Source organism: Erigeron canadensis, chromosome 8, assembly GCF_010389155.1.
Source record: "Erigeron canadensis isolate Cc75 chromosome 8, C_canadensis_v1, whole genome shotgun sequence".
NCBI classification, from domain to species: Eukaryota; Viridiplantae; Streptophyta; class Magnoliopsida; order Asterales; family Asteraceae; genus Erigeron; species Erigeron canadensis.
Genome location: NC_057768.1, coordinates 29,562,036 through 29,579,867, shown reverse-complemented (window position 1 = coordinate 29,579,867; position 17,832 = coordinate 29,562,036). Strand labels below are relative to the sequence as shown.

The following is a 17,832-nucleotide window of genomic DNA, read 5'->3' as shown; positions in this document are numbered from 1 at the left end:
TAATTTATACTCTATATATTTTTTGATAAATCTTATATATATATAAAAGTTGTAAAATGGAATCAATGCTAAAACTTTATATTGATGATGATATTTATTGTTTTACTATGTGATTAATGAATAATAGGTAGTAATTATGCCGATTAGTTAAACGAGTTTGGGTAAATACTCTTGCTAACTAACTTCATTGGTATTTAGTTGTAGGGGAAAACTCTTGAGCTTCTCTTCGATCATTATGGTGCGTATTTACATCTGTTCTTTAATGAAAGAAACTGAAAAGATTAATAAAAAATAGTAACTCTTATAATATCCATAAAACCAATTAAGAAATTGTACCATAATTATCATCGGTCACTTTCACTTTCATTTTTTTACCTTTTCATTAACATCACCATCTCTCATCTCTGCCTTTTGCATCCCAAGTTCCCCCATCTATTTATCTTTTTTATTTACAGATTGTTAGTGTATGTTCATGATTGGTTTTTATGTTGTTTGCACTTAGATTTCACTCATGTTTGTAGAGTCTCATAATTGTATCTACATTACTGGCGTATCTAAATTTGTGTATGTTTATATTATATTTTTTTCAGTTGGCTTCTTTTGAACAACTCAACCCGACCGATAACAAGCACTTTGTTGGTATGTTTTCCTATATGTTATGTTATATGTTTTCTTAATTTGTTATTAGACTCACATTGTCCTTTAGATTCTATGTATGGTTTTAAATTTGTTCGTAACGTTATTCTTTTAATGCTATATAGGCTACATTTTCCCCCTAATGGCTGAACATGGATGGACCGGGTTACAAATGAGGATGTCATTTACAAATATATAGTCTTTATTATCGCTATTTGTATTAAGTTATATATTTCAATTTTGAAAGTTTACCATGATTCCGCACTTAAAAAAACAGCATAAATCTGTTCAGAAGGATATATACTATATAGTGAGTTAATTTATGAGTATATTTAACGTATAAAGTAAATTTGAAAGTGGATGTTGGTTCCCATATATGCTTAATTAGGGAGAAAATATGGTCATTTGTGATGTTTATATTATTAATTTCTGCATATTGTTAGATAATTATAAGAACTGATATGAAATCTGGCCACTTTCTAATATTTGTTAAATTGGGATATGCTCTAATCTTACATGGAATCTTTTGCTTTGAAATCTTATACGTCGGTATTTTTAAGTTTGCTTGTATATTTTTGATAGTAAAACTAGGTTCTAACCGTGTACACTTATTGATGTTTGAAAGATAGATATGACTTTGGGTCTCAAGATTTCAATGCCTATCATGGTTGCACCTACAGCTATGCAGAAAATGGCTCACCTTCATGGTAACGACTTACTTATATTAATGACTTCTCATTCTTTGATACCTCATATGGTTACTATTTGACAAGCATCTTTCAGTCTCAACTACAAAATCTTGAGACTTCCGTCACTAAGTTTTTAGAAGTGACGTACAAATCATGCCTATAATGTTGTCATTTAGGTAGCTTATCTACTGTTGCATATAAAAAAGTAGAAGAAACCTGCAATTATATATATATATAACAATGCAGGCCTCAACTAGAGTAGCTGAATTCACAAAAAACCAAATTCGAGCAACAATGCATCCATAGCCGTAGCCAATACCAAATGCTTCTTCCAGTTGGTTGCTTTTGTTAGGTAAGCTGTATATTGTTCGTGTTTCAAAAACATGGTTTTCACTCTTAGGTCACGGTGGGCTCCTACACCTACGGGAGATAAAATACATAAGCTATTTTTTTCCTTCTTTTTGGTGGGAAATGAGTCTTAGTTATGACCTATATATCTATAGTGGAAGGTTCATCTGAGAATGTATAGGTATAGGTTAGGTTAGGTTAGGTTAGGTTAGGGGTAATTGTTTTGCTTACTTCTAAATACAACAATTTAAGCGGACCGGATAACAGTAAAATGGAATTCTAGCTGAAATGGGTCACTTTATAGTATACGATAAATGGAACGAGACTGGTTGGGTTCAAAAACTTCTATGTTCATTATTACAAATACATTTTTACAAATACAACTGTAAATCCGTTAACTGTTCGATCCTTTCTTTTTTGGTTCATCTTTTATTTGAACAGTTCGCATTTGACACGATTGCATAAAAAAATTCACATTAGTAGACCCATCTATAGGTAAACGGGTTGAAGTTTCTCACAATTACTAACTCTAATCTGAGTAAAGATATATTATATGTATTGAAAACCTACATTCTTAAATGCAGTTTTACTTCTTTTGATCATTAGTGATCCAAACAAAACTATTTTTTTCAGTTTATGATTAATATGTTTAATAGCTTTAGCTTTTGGATTCTAGGGGCGGATCCAAGATTATATGAACTGCATAAGTGGTGGCAGGCTAGATTTCTGTCACCTCTACCATTTTCTTACATGTTTTGGGATTTTATTTGCCATATTGGTCTTGCAGATATGTCAATTAACAGAGATTAATCTAGATGGGTAGTTTCTGCAAGTGAACTATGAGGATCATAAGTCTATGTGTTATAGTCTCAATGTTCATGTTCTCCCATTTTTATGTGTTATAGTCTCAATGTTCATGTTCTCCCATTTTTTTGGTTCTATAGAGGGGCTGAAGGTCAGTTGTACAAATGCTACAGTTCGTATCCGTTTCAAACTTTTTCCAGTTTAGCTATCTCACGCCTTCTTGACCGGATGCGTAGTGGGTTACTATGGTTTGACCAAAAAGGGTCAGTTAAAGCTTTAAGGTTCATGTCTAAGTGTATTGATTATGCATTAGGAATCTTGATTAGTTCTATATTATAACTATATGCTATATGTAAAGTAATACAAGTTTTGTAATCATACTTAATATTCTTAACTTTATACAGACAAATACCTCACTAACCCATTTTAAATTTCTACTCATACAAACTAATCTGTTTTGACCAGTTACTAAATACCAATCTTGAGTGACCTGCCAATTTGTCACCTTTACCATACTGTAGACTATAGCAAATTGTAAATCCATATACATGTTTTTGAAGCTCTCTGTTAGTCTATTTGGTTTGAGCTGAAATAATAAAAGATTTGTATTTGACAAAGCAAGGATGGTGGACATCATAGAAATTCACTACCTTTATCAATATCCATAATGACCATATCAAAAGACAGAGTAAAGCCATCTCCTCAAATAGCGGGAAATTCAAGATTTTTACCACCAGTGGCGTCTTGGTACCTACTTAGCCATGATGATGGTAATATTTTTCTGGGCTGCAAATAAGACAAATTTCTTTCCGGTATGTGCATTTCCTTGGTTTCAAATATAGTTTTGTCATTGTTAGTTAAGTCATTTAGGTAATTTGGGCCAACGATAAACTTTAAAGAAACCAATCCCCTAAAGTTTTGCCAGAAGGCAATTTTGATCCTATTTTGATCCGTGCACATGCCTATCGATGATCCTACATTCTATACTGTATGTATATTTTGATGATTCTATTTAGTTATATATTTTTCTCTTAATTTTGTTGTTTTAGAGATATATTAAATAAATTGATAAAATTTAAAATTATGGAAGTGGCAAAATGTGTAGTCAAATGGGATAACTTTACATTCCTAAACTCGAAGAGGCTAATTTTGCTGCTACCAATAATTATGTCAATAGTACCTTGATATTGACAGGAGATTCTGTCAAAGCTCTCTTCTATCAATACTTTTTTTTTTCAAAAAGAAAAAGATTATATTGAAGTCAATGTCGTTCCAAGTAATCTACAATGCAATATTGCAATGCGATATCTCTGCTGTGATTTCTATGCATTTTGTTAGTAAGTCGTCTTCCACATTTTTTTCTTATTACCTCACAATCAAGCATGCCAGTTTTGACCTGGTTTTGAGGGTTATATTTCTATGCTATATTCAGGAGGCCCGTAAAACCTGTACTAACTGCTGTTTCTGGACATATTGCTGGGTTGCTTTCCCTTTATGTTGTCTACAGCTTGATGAAACTGCAATTGAGGTATTCCATATGTGAAGTATAGAAACATATGCATTTTACAATCATGTTCAATAATCCAATCATGATAAGTTACTTATTAAGACGCTTTACAATTTTGGCTCCTACAAGTATTTTTAATATTATTTTGCTACAATGGTAGGTAGTTGCTCTCTAGAACAAGATTCTATATTTTTTGTTGTCTGATTGATTGTAAGCATTTCAATGAATCTACTTATCGACCCCATTTAGTGTTTCATGACATTATCGATTATCGAATGGAGAATAGGCTGCTACATAAGACAGTTTTATGTCACAAGCAAACTATATAGGTAATTACATACATTTCTTTAGCCCAAAAGGATGCAACATTTGGCTGTTTAGTGTATTTATAGTTTATTGAGCTTTGGAGTTACTTGTATGTCATTTTTTGTTTTTGTTTTTGGAAAGTCATGTATGTATATCATGATAACCTATTTGCAAAGTGTAAGAGAAAGTTGGGTTTAAAGTTGTGTTGATGGAACTTAAGAAAAGATTATAATAGAGCTGAAGTGATAAGGATGCAACATTTGGCTGTTTAGTGTATTTATAGTTTATTGAGCTTTGGAGTTACTTGCATGTCATTTTTTTTTTTTGGAAAGTCATGTATGTGTGTCATGATAACCTATTTGCAAAGTGTAAGAGAAGGTCGGGTTAAAAGTTGTGTTGATAGAACTTAAGAAAAGATTATAATAGAGCTGAAGTGATAAGATAAAGGTTTGGGGCTTGGGCCCAACACACTTTGAAGTAAACAGTTGGACGAAAGACAGATTCCTTGGTGAGAAAGTTTACCACCCGATCCTTGGGAAGCACTTGCCTTTTGCCTTTTGCCATTTGGCAGGTTCATGAAATTGGAAAAATAGGTGGTCTGTCAGTAAACTCCGAATTTGATGTTTCACGACAGTCACGCAATTTTGGTGTGACGAATGTCACCTACCTGTTTCATTCCCCAGAGGAAGGTATACTCCGACATTTTTTTGAACCATTTTTTCCTTTTAGAATGAGATAGAGAATGGAATTATTGGTTTATTGACGATGTTGTGTGATTGGGATTTCAATAACTTGAGTTATCATAAACCTAATGAGATTTAATTCTCTTTTACATAATTCAGGTTTACAAGTTTGATGATGGAATATATATGAACTACTAAAGACATATAAATCATACAATATGTATTATTCCTTTAATTATTTATTACATTCTATTATATCAATGTTTCATGCTTTGAGTTTTCAATAACAATTTGAATAATCCCCAAGATTATACACGCAACCAATAAATTTCAATCTCGACGTGCGTAGTGGCATTTAAGCCCTCGTAATTATTGAAATTTATAGCTAATTAGCTATATTTATGTTGTAAGCTGTAGTGATGAGATATCCAGTATTTGATTGTGATACATATGATTTGTTAATTTATGCTCTATATTTTTATTGATAAATAATTATTGAAATCTATAGCTATAATTATGTTGTAAGCTGTAGTAATGAGATATCATTTAATTTGATTGTACATAGTCATACTATTTAAGGTGATGCTCGATTGTTATTCTATTAGATAATATAGACTAATAAAAGAAAACTAAGAACATGTAATCTCTATAATAAATAAAAAATAATTGTCTTTTAAAAGTATTTTTAAAGAATATGTGATGTGGCAAGTCTACAATTTTATTTAAAAAGGTCTTTAAAAGACACATCACATTTTACTTAAAAGTATGATGTGGCAAGTCTACAATTTTAGAGAATATATGATGTCATAAATAATTTACACTGTTTTTAATTAAAAATAGGTCACTAAATGCTTATTTAAAGTTATTAATCTTTTATTTACAAACAAAGAAAATTATTTTATATAGTATATAGTATCCTTTTATGTTTTGTTAATGCAATAGGTATTTTATCAATATATAAATATTGTGTTATTTAATTCACTATCTCCAAAAATTACTTGCATATTTTTTAGTTTTATAATTTTAATTTAAATGCCAGGTTTGAACCCGGATAAATTCGCTAGTGTATAAATATATAAAAATGGTAGATTAAAATAAAATATTTAGTTATTGGTTTACTTTAAAAAAAAAAAAAGAAACGGACTTGATCTAAAATTAATGAAGGGAACATGAATTAATTTTAAATTATTTTTGGAAGTATAATTATTGCTTAAAAACAGCCTAAAGGGTCGTTGATAGAAAATCCCTAATGATTACTATCTATATCTAATCTATATCTATATCTATACTATATTATAAAGGAAATAACTCTTGTCTAACACTTTAAGTTTAAACATTTATTTTCTCAAAATGTCTCTCTTATCTATTCTATATTTACCTAAAATGAGATAACGTACCCGCGCGTTGCGGCGGTGAGATGCTGGGGGTGACAGTTCATAGGAGGTGATAAGTGATAGAGTGGATAGCTAAATGCTTTAGCCGTACGGGCTCTGTCCTCGGATTTAAAAATTCGTCGAAAGTATATCGAATGACATCTCTGCTGAAAGAGCATGAAATTTTAAGAATACCTTTACAAATTTTATAAATTATCGATATACGGTTTTTGAGATAAAAGATTTTGGAATGAATTAGAGGAATAAAATAATTTATAGAGGAGGGGGAAAAAATGAGTGGTTGAAATTTGAGGAGAAAAAATAAAATAAGTAGTTAAGATTTAAGGGTATTATAGGTACATTAGGTAGAAATGTTTAAATTAGTGAATAAAGAAGATCATATTAGGCATTTCAATTCATTAATGTATTATAGATAATTATAATACTCATTCTCTCTTCTCAAATCTTAACCATTCATTTTTTTTATAGTTTCTTCCATAAATCATTATTCCTCTAATTCATTAAAGATCTTTTATCTCAAAAACCGTATATCGATAAATTATAAAAATTATATAGGTCTTAAAATTTCATGTTCTTTCATCAGAGAGGTTATTCGATATACTTTCGACGAATTTTTAAATCCGGGGGCGGAGCCCGTCAGGTAAAAAATCACCCCATCACCGCCACCGCTATTACATCACCACCCCGCCATCACCTCCATCACCGTCGCAATGCGCAAGTACCTTTATCTCGTTAATAATAATTTGGGGTTTGCTAAATACAGCCCTTAGGGCTGTGTTTAAGGTGCATTAATTGTTTGTACATTTACCATGAAAATCAGGGGGCGGACTTTTAATATGGAAGGTACAAGTTTTTTTATGCACGTTAAATACAGCCCTAAGGGCTGTATTTAGCATTTACCTATCTTTAATCTACCAAAATGAGAAATTTTTTCATTTTTTCCTCTATAAATTATACACCAGAATATGAAATAAAATATTGTACATGATAAATTTCAACAATCACTTGCAAGTTACAATGCATCATAATTACGAAGGTTATGAATAACAAACAATATTATCAAAAAAATGAGAAAGATATTTGTATATAATTTATCTGATTGGTCTCGCAATGAAATATGATTAAAAAAAATCTATTAGCAGTTAATATTTGAAACACCACATTAACATCCAATTGGACGGTATGTGAAATTAAAACCACACATGTCAGGATGAAACTTAGACTTTCGAAAACCACCTCCCCTAATAATCCACTCCTATAAATGTAGGAAGTAAGAGTCGATCGCTGGTGGATTTCCCCAAGATCTAAAACCTTACCAATGGTCCACCAACTCATTAGATTTCATAACATTAAGTATTCACTAAGCATGTAGCATATTGTTATTATGGTGAACCGTTTTATAAAAAGTACGCAAATTAATCAAGAAAATACGACTCGAATATTTCGTGAAGTTGTTGGAGTTTGCTTTCAAAGCTAGTCTTTTAATTAGATATGTATTAGTTATCTATTATATCCAGCCTAATGATTTTTTTTTGAAAGGGGAATTTCGCTTGAAACTTCGTGTTGCAATTCGACAGCGAGAAGTATAGCATACGTTGTCTTAACTGGGTCCGAGCTAGAGAGCTCTCTCGAAGTATAAATGCCTATTTCAAATACCCAATGGAGGGAAAACCCCCTATTAATCCGCCCGAAAGCACGACGATTAATACGGGTAAATCTTGCCCCCTCGGACTTGAACCTGGGTATACACAAGTCAAGCCCTCATAGAAGTACTATCTTATATCTCAAAGTTGGTGGAATGTAGATTCGAACCTAAAACCTATAGATCATCAGGGGAACTCCAAACCACTACACCAACTTATCATTGATATATCCAGCCTAATGATACTTGCTCAAAAATCACTAAAAGGGCTTGTTTGTATATGTGTAATAACAAATGTGGTATATATCTCATAATGTTGTAGTAGCATAGTTGGATTAAGTGATTAATATCTTTGTCTCCTATGTTAGAGGTCAAGTGTTTACTCTTCATCCCATGTAAAGGTCGAAGGTGGTTTTCAATCATCCCATATAAATAACATGTCATTTTATACACTTTCACCTATATTAATCATCATCCAAAAATGTCATCATACAGTTCATTAGAAAGTGACCCCGATATCTTCACAATCTTTCAAGAAGCTATTATTTTATCCATTCAATCGTCTAATGATGAAGCGAAAAGCTTGATGGTACCAAGACGCCTTGCTTCATCATCATCAAATCATTCGAAGATAAAAGTTAATTTGGACATGTTGAACGAGACAATGAATCGTATTGCTAGTCTTCGTCAAGAACAAAACGACTTCAAGATTTTAGGGAATCAACTACAATGTTATTCGGGAAAACAACTCAAGATCATGCAAGCACTCCAAAAACGAACGATGGAGCGTAACATGAAATATGTGACCGGAGAAGAAGACGACAATAGCGAGGAGTAGTTTTAAGTAGTATTTTAGTATTTATCTAGGTTTATCATTAATGTAATTTTGGGTTTAATATTAATGTGAGTTTAGGACGATTGTTAATGTACTTTTAGTTTAGTTGTATTGTGTTCAACTTTTTAATATCAAATAATATATGTGACATATTAAATGGACAATGAAAAAAATGGTATGTGTTCTGGATGGATCTGCATCTATAACTCCATATATTGATGAAATGGCAAAAGCTGATGTGGTACTAAAGTGACATTCTAGATGATCTTGTGTTCTGGATCCATAGGCCTTTTTAGATATTAAATCACATGTTTCTTAATATGATAAATTGAGACGATAGTTAAGATCACTAAACCATATAATTCGCCTAAAATATACAAAATCCAAAATTTACTATCACCTTTAAAGTTCAAATGAAAACATGTTTTTGGCACAACCAAACACTAGGATACTTGCTTAATGCTCCTTGGAAGTGCACTTTTTGACATTAATTTAAAACGTGTCCTTTTATATACTCGTATTTCATTTACATCAGTATTCCTCTTGATTATATCAATTTCCCTCTCACCAGATGTTAAATGTGCGCATATGAAACAGAATTATGTCTGATATATGGACATGCTTATGGACCCCTGGCAGAGAAGATCAAATTGAAATGGAACAACATACATGAAATGTTTTATTTCATGTATAATTTACGTAAGGATACAAGTTGTTTAAGCATACCATAAGAGTATTCATAAAACTGAAGCTAGGAACTATATATCCTCTGCCAGTAGCATATCCGTTCACCTTCATATATGCAATAGAGGTGGCAAGATGTGACAGGTCAATATCGGGTTTGGGATTAAAACATGTTTTTTTTTGTATGGTTGAAACAAGCTGAGCCTCCACTCTTTGCCTATTTAGAAAAGGATATTGCTTTAATTTAAAACTTATAAAATCAAACTATTTGTGTCAGATAATCCAAATCTGCCCACAATTAACTGTCTATCCTCAACATAGCTGACTACTTCAAAAATCATAAGTTACTCATTAACCACACTCATTCTCCTCACTTGCCTTCTCTTACCACCTAAATGACTACTCACTCTTCTGCTGATCGTAGACCATCCTTTTATTTCAAATCAACAGATTCATTAGCACAGAAAGAAAGAGACCGGCAGAAAAAATGTTTACATGTCAGATCATTCCGGATCAGCTTGATGCGTCCTTAAAATGCCTTTTTATATCCATGCATTTGTTGACCCATACGCTAGGAGCCCAAACCATCCTCATGGCTGATTAATAGTGATCTCCTAATTCCAAAATGATTCAAACTAAACAAACTACATCATAGGTGTTCAAGGGGAAACATTTTGTTCTTTACTAATCATATGTCCGCGCAATGTTGCGGTGCGATGGTGGTGGTTGTGGTGACGGTAGTGGTTATTAATATAAAAGTAATTGATATATAAAAGAATATATTGTAGTTATTTAAAGGGTTAAAGGGATCTATTTTGTAAATAATTTTAATAAGGGTATAATAGGTATATTAAGTGAAGATATTTAAATTGATTAATAAAAGAGATGTTTAGTTTTGGTAAATCAAATATCTTAAATAAAAGGATCAAATGCTTTATAAGCTAGTTAAGACAATGTACGAAATATTCATACAGGTTTGTATTTGTACTTATGAATTCTAGTAATAAACAAATAATATTGTAAGAAATTCACAGCTAATATACAACATAAAGGGGTGGTTCTGCGTAGTAGTCCACAAGTATCAGTTAAAACCGAACCCAACAGCGTGTACAGAGTGCCATACAATCTCCCTTACAATCAACAATATAACCCAACACTTTCGGATTACGCAGTAAAAGATTCCTTAATGACTTTCCTTTTATACTCCACTGCTTTTCAAGTATTTGAATGTTCGTTTTCAACTCATTCTCAAGGCTGCAACCAACAACCTCTGGAAATTTCTTAAGTACCTTGGAAACATCATCATCCGAAAGGCCTAAACCCCTCAAATAATCCAATATGGCATCGATTTCTTCATATTTAGGTACAACTAATTCACGTTCTTCACCCCAGTAAGGGGAGCGAAGTAACCCGAATGCTTTTCCTAATATTTTGTCTTCCTCTTCTACAGTAAATTCAAATCCCGAAAGAGCTTGTCTACAAGCTTCCCATTTCTTTATATCTTCCTCACTCAAAACTGTTCCTGGGCTTCCTCTACTAGAATGTGTTCTCCATCTTGTAGAAGCAGAACTTTTAGTGGGAAAGAGTCGGATTTTCTCGATGGATAGACAAGTATATGACAATATTGCATTGCATGATACAGGATTTGCCGAGTATGATTCAAGATCGGGCTGAAAAGAATAAGATTAAAATTACAACACTTTTTTAGACAGAGGTTTCAGAATGGTACCATAAAATTTTAGTCTAAATGTAATTCCTAGTGATGGAAAAATGACTAGTTGGGTAACAGGTGGTTTTCTGAAACAATGAAACAGGTTCATATCAGATTGGGCACTAACACTTTTTCTCGTTTCTTTTCTTCAATTTTATAACTAAAGTTAGTATGATTAAAACTAACTATAATTTAATATTCAGAATAAACGATACGAGGTTTTGTGCACATTTTACAGACTTTAGACACGATTGACCAGTCTCACTTTAACCACTTTTTATAATTTCCCCATCTTACGCATTGTAGGCAATGTATAACCGAATTGATCCATTTGCCTATGATTGGATAAAGTTCCCACCTCTAAGCACCACTGTACTAACTACTAAGTATATGCATAAAAAATAGCAACCCATCCCCGCCGACACACCCACACAGACTTCTTTTTCGCTTTTATGATTGACTGCAAGACTGCAGAAATCTATGGCATGTTCAATGTTGGTTTATGTTTCCAAAAATTAACTACGGTAAAAGGCAAGTGAATGAGAAAAAGTTTGCTATCAGACCTCTATTTGAGACTAAAAAACTAAAGCATGTAAATTATTAAAGCTTATCATAAAAGCATTAGAATCTGACTATGGAAGAAATAATGGAGCCAAAATTATTACTTGCCAAAGTGGTCCAAACAACTTCATACAAAAAATAAACTCACACATTGCCAACTCACATTGACACGTTGTTTATGAGTATGAGAGCTCATAAGATAAGTAGAAAATATGGCACGATCATATTAAATTCAGGTGATCAAACCATCTAGATCACTTGTCTATATCTTTTCAAGAGAATCAACATGTAAAATGAAACATCACAATGTTTTGTCAACATTTTCTTTAAATTTTGTCAAAATACAGCTGGTGTATTGAACAAGACGAAAAAATATCACCATTTCTAGATGTGAAATTTCAAACCCTCAAATACCCCGTAGCATCACTAAGATGTTCAAAACTTTCTATATTTATTCAAGGTGTGTGTACAAGTAACAAATTTTTTAACTAACCCAGTTGCAGGGCGGTGAACATTTTTAACAATAAAAAAACCTAATAGGCCCAAGTTAATCAAAGATAACCTCAATAATTATGAGTTCAATTAAATCTAATTATGAATCAAAGGCTATACTTCATTCCAGACCTAAAGAGTTCTATAAATTCAACGGAAACATAAACTTAAGTGGTTTGATACTTTGATGTGCAAGTAACTAGGTAAAAATTAACAAATAGTATGAATGCGCTATAAAATTTAACTTTGAAGCTGCTTTATCCTACTCAGTTTAGGAAAGAAAATACAAACTTGCAGAGAATTTAACCAAATCTTTTGATAATCAATGCGAGGATTAGATCTATTTAAGTGGTCAAAACAAAACTCTATTTAGACCAGAAGGTGAATAGAAGGAAAGGATAAACTGTAAACGTACCCAATAACTACTATATTATTAATTGACTAGTAAACCACCAATTATCATTGATAAATTACGAATCACAGAAATTCTACCCAACTGCTCATCGAATAAGATCTTGGTAGCAAAGAATGAGAACCATAATTACTAGATTTGTAGCGCTCATCATTCCCCTAACACATAATCAAAGAGAAAAATAATAATAAGAGTCATTTGGACATAATTCTTTTTACTCATTCGTCTAATAAACAATACACGTTAATGAGACTCATTTGAAAGTAATTTGCTGTTTCCTTGAAAGGTATCAAGGACCATTTACACAGCCCCCGTAACTGTTATAAATCATCCATTGCTCATGTTCCTTGGTTTTCATGTAAACAAGTTCATTATGGAAGATGTGAAAAGCTTCAGCATAATTTGTCTGAATTTGGATCAGTAATGAAATGAGTCAGATTCCATTTAGACCTACTCTTTGTGACATTCAAAATATTTCATGCAAAACATGGATTCTGTTTTGAAAATGACTCTTCCAACATCACATAAAATTTTCACCTAAACAAAAATCAGATGTAAATTTATATCAAATACAGACTTGCAAAAGTCCGAAAAGGGACTTGAAACCCGCAATCTATGATTGGTAGGGTACCTTTGGTACCTCTGGCCAAAGGCGTTTTGGTCAAGTCATATGTAAGATCCTTCCTAAGTTTTTTCTCCTTTGTAAAAAGTTAACTTGGGGTCGCGTAGAAGGATCAGCTCAGACAATGATAAGACTATTTTGGTCTTTACTTTGAACAAATTAAACCGTGCATTCAACTATTTGTTACCACCCATTAACAAAACTCGGTAACATAATATTGAGACAGCCAACTCCTTTTAACTATACAAAACATCTTTTAGAGAAAGCAACTGTTGTATTTATAGATATCATCCATGTACGTTTTGCCACACTGTTATAAGAATAGGCTAACTCAACCAATTACTCAAACTTCACTCGTGACTCGGAGGCCCCAGGAGTTGAGTTAGCCCAGCTCGGACTACAAAACCAGTTAACGAATCAAACTAAGGTCAAATACGCTCAAACTCCGATAGACTTCAAATCATTGAGGAATACGATCCAAATGATGATGCAGTGTGAATCTGTATCACTTAATTTTATATTTTCAAACTTTGAACTATTATGTTTGTGTTTCATATAATTAGGTTCTGTATCAATTAATTTTATATTTTCAAACTTTGAACTATTATGTTTGTGTTTTAGAATAACGAATTTTTTGTACGGATACGACAATTTTCAGCCCATTTGGTGTAAATACGAACTTTCGTTTCAAAATTTGCAAAACTACGAAAACCGGTATCTAAGACACCGGCCTTGGATTTTATGGACAAAGCCGGTGTTTGTAACACCGGCCTTACCTTATTTTTTTATGACAAAGTCGGTATTTCAGAGGCCGTTCTTCGTTGGTAGTTTGCTTTCTTGTCAAAGGCGGTGTCTTAGACACCGGTCTTAAAACTTTTCTCTAATAGAACATGGATTTCGTTTCATCCACAACATGAACTTTAATTCGTTAAATTGATACACATACACGTGGCAACGTAAAAGAATTCATACACTTATCCTCAACCAAATATTACCACGTGAGAGACTTGAAAGAAACACGTATACAGGATGCAATAGATACAAACTCAATATAATCAAAAATACATGCACTCTTTAATTTGTTCTCACTTTTAGTCTTTCATACCTATAAACCCAACAACTCACATTAAAATACTCTATCAATTTACAAATACATTTCAGTAGTTAAAATCCTTCCCTTTTTGTTTGTCACTTAACTACATAATCAAACTCACTCACGATGAAAAGTTACGCACAACTTGAAATTAAAAATCGCTAAAAACAAAAGCATGTGAGGATGTAATGCTTATAGAAGTAAAGTACAAGCAGGTGCTTGGAAAAAAAACATCCAGATGTGAGAAATTTTCTTGATACGAGAAAACCATTTCTTGCAGATGACATATAAAGTGTGAAACATTTGATGGGTGCAAGAAACAGGTGTGAGCCTCTTGAGGACCGGTGTCCACAAGACCGGCTTTGTCATAAAAATGAAGACTACCGGCTTTGTCATAAAAGTAATAAGCTAAGACCGGTGTTACAAACACCGGCTTTGTCCAAAAAATCCAAGACCGGTGTTTTAGACACCGGTTTTCGTAGTTTTGCAAATTTTGAAACGAAAGTTCGTATTTACACCAAATGGGCTGAAAATTGTTGTATCCGTACAAAAAATTCTAGAATAACTAGGTTTAAACTTTGAAGTGTTATATGTTTTTGTTTCTGAATAATTATGTTTAACTTTCTGAAGTTTCTAACCTATTTCCAATTTTCTGTTACATAGAATTTCAAAAATGATTAAATTTATATATAAAAATCCCAATTCGGTTACTCCCGAGTTGCCAAAATCTCCTGACTGCCCCACCCCCACCCCCCTGCCAAGCCGGTTCCGAGTCAGGATTTCTACAACCTTGGCCACCCCGGATCAAATTCCCCATGGAGAAAGTTTCCACTTTCTATCCTTACATAGAGACCTCAAACAATTATGTACCTTTAATCTAACACTTGGGGAAAGCAAAAGGCTAGATCTAAGCCTCCAAGGCTCTCAAATGCATTTTTGTAGTATATATCCCTGTGCAAATAAAGTACAATATCCTATCTCTCTAAACAATTTTGTATTTATTTCGTTTATGTATCCAACTTAACATGAACAAGCCTACTTCACTTATTCTTACCTAGTTACTTTTGCAATGATTTCATAGGTCTGTTGGATTGACCTTATAATGTTCTTAGTTGTGTTGTTGCTGCTGCTTTTGTAGTTGTGCTGTAAATATGATATATTTTCACGAAGCTGATTATCTATTTGGTGCTTTACTACTTTCAGTTTAGGGTATTAAGGTTTATGGAGAACACAAAGTGATAATAGGCTGACGAAAAGGATTGCATTTCAATTCTGTTTACTCTATCTTGAATCAGCTTGATGCAAGACGATAGTGGAAAAATATTTTGATCTAATATGGAACGTAAAATGTTCCTAAACTATCTTGTCTGAACTTTGATGAAGCTAGATAGGTATGAAGCGATGCAGCCATGAAGGGATTAATTAGTTATGCAGTATTCGCTTATCGTGACTCTTAACATCTAAAGCATGCACCTAACATTTTTAGCAACATATCCAGACATCTAAAGACAGTGTAGAGGTGATAGAGCATATAATACAAGTCTAGATCAGAAATGGCTTTAACATGATTGAACGACTACTTACCGTAAAACGAGAAAGTGTACCAGATTCAAAAGTCAATAAGGTTGAAGGCAAGGAGCTTCCCAGCATTCCTGCATTATTAGAGTACAAAAAATAATAATAAGCGAGTGCCAATTGTTACCTAACTGAATATACACAAACTAAGTCTAGGGAAGATCAGGCACCATGTAAAAAAAACAAAAAAAAAACTATCTTTCATTTTCTACACAACATGGATCTTTTATACTAAACGCCACAACATTCTCTAACTATTACATGAAACTACTAACCCAAAGGCACATATATATATATATAATCGCATCACAGATACACTGGCGGACAAGAAAAAAAAGTGAAATTCGTTTTGCTAATAAGGGTAATATATAGCCATCATTAGACTGTCAATTATGGCGATTCATCTTGATTCTTGACTTGCTTCATTTAGTCATAATAAGTAATCTTGTATGTGCTTATATGGGTAATTGCTCACAATTACATCACATCATCGACTTTGTTATTCCGTGTCCAAAAATGAACCGCAGTAACCGAATGCCATTACATAAAGTCAAACAGCAAGTAATTAACAATGCCTAGAAGGCTAGAACTACAAACTACCATATCACAAAGAAATCGAAGGATCCTTTCCAATCTTGTTTCTTGACAAAAAAAAAAAAAATCCATGTCTCATACTTACATCGAGTTTATAAATGAGTATTGTCGAAGCTAGTGATAAATCAAATTATTAAAACTCTTAGATAAAACACTATATCATGTCAACGGCTTTCAGATTGTAGTAATTTGACACACTTAATTAGCTTATGTTCACGACATTTACGACCGCATAACAAAAGGATTCCGGCAGAAAAAAACTAGAGCAAAAACACAGTTTGTCCTTGTTTCTTAATCTAGAATTTATGAAACATGGAATAACAAAAATTAAGAAAGCAAATAAACAAAACATACATACATAAAGCATGAATCATGATAATATTAATAATAATTAAGGTTGACTAACTGATTGAGTATATTGAGAGAGTGAAACGAATGGCGCACCTGTAAATTACTTGAGTTTGGATTTTCAGTTCAGGATTTTGGATTAATAAATAAACTGCAAAAGAACTTATATGTGTGTTTGTTTTATGACTTTGGGGTCGTTTTGAGCAAGCCAAAAGCCACCTCACAATCTCACAAAAAAAAACAAGCATTATCTTTAATGGGAAAATCATATATTAACCGCAGTTGTGTTATCTATTACTGCTCTATAAAGATTATTCACCCCGTTAAGAAAAGGTTAAAAAATAATTAGATAAAAACAACTTTTAAAGAAAGGGTTATTAGATATTACCAAAATTACCCTTAATAAATTAATTTATACTTTAAACCCTTATCTTCTAAAATATCACTATCACCATTGTATCAACTTACACGGTTAGACTACTCGACACCAATTGTCGATGTTCTCGATCACCACCCATCACCGACACCACTAAACCACCGTCGTCGTCACCGCCGCTACATTGCGCGGATACAATGCTAGTTTTACATAGGATAATTTTGTACATTTTAAAATTTAAAGGGTTAATATAAAAATTATTTTTATAAAATTTTTTTTAATGTAGTTAACTGCATAAATATTAACCCCATCTTTAATATACCAAAATGGGAAATTTTTCATTTTTTTCGGTATAAATTATACACCATAAAATAAAATACGATATTGTACATGATGATAATTTTCAACAATTACTTACAATGCATCATATACGAAGGTCATGAGTAGCAAACTCCAAAATATTAATACTAGCAAAAAAATGAGAAAGATATATATATATATATATATATATATATATATA

At 32.4% G+C, this 17,832-nt stretch overlaps 1 protein-coding gene across 1 annotated transcript; it reads right to left on the bottom strand.

Moving 5' to 3' along the window:
* Nucleotides 1-10,440: 10,440 nt before the first annotated feature.
* On the bottom strand, nucleotides 10,441-17,141 carry LOC122579989. The gene is made up of 3 exons (XM_043752256.1): nucleotides 17,033-17,141; nucleotides 16,004-16,071; nucleotides 10,441-11,198 (listed from the first exon to the last, which is right to left on the bottom strand). Exons 2-3 carry the CDS (start codon nucleotides 16,067-16,069, stop codon nucleotides 10,614-10,616), a joined length of 651 nt encoding a protein of 216 aa, XP_043608191.1. The 5' UTR covers nucleotides 16,070-16,071; nucleotides 17,033-17,141; the 3' UTR covers nucleotides 10,441-10,613.
* Nucleotides 17,142-17,832: the final 691 nt, after the last annotated feature.

What these genes read in the sequence shown, in the direction of transcription:
- LOC122579989 (XM_043752256.1), bottom strand. Translation starts at nt 16,069, where the DNA reads ATGCTGGGAAGCTCCTTGCCTTCAACCTTATTGACTTTTGAATCTGGT. An exon ending in GTACACTTTCTCGTTTTACG is followed by an intron (nt 11,199 to 16,003) that starts GTAAGTAGTCGT and finishes TATTCTTTTCAG; the next exon opens with CCCGATCTTGAATCATACTC.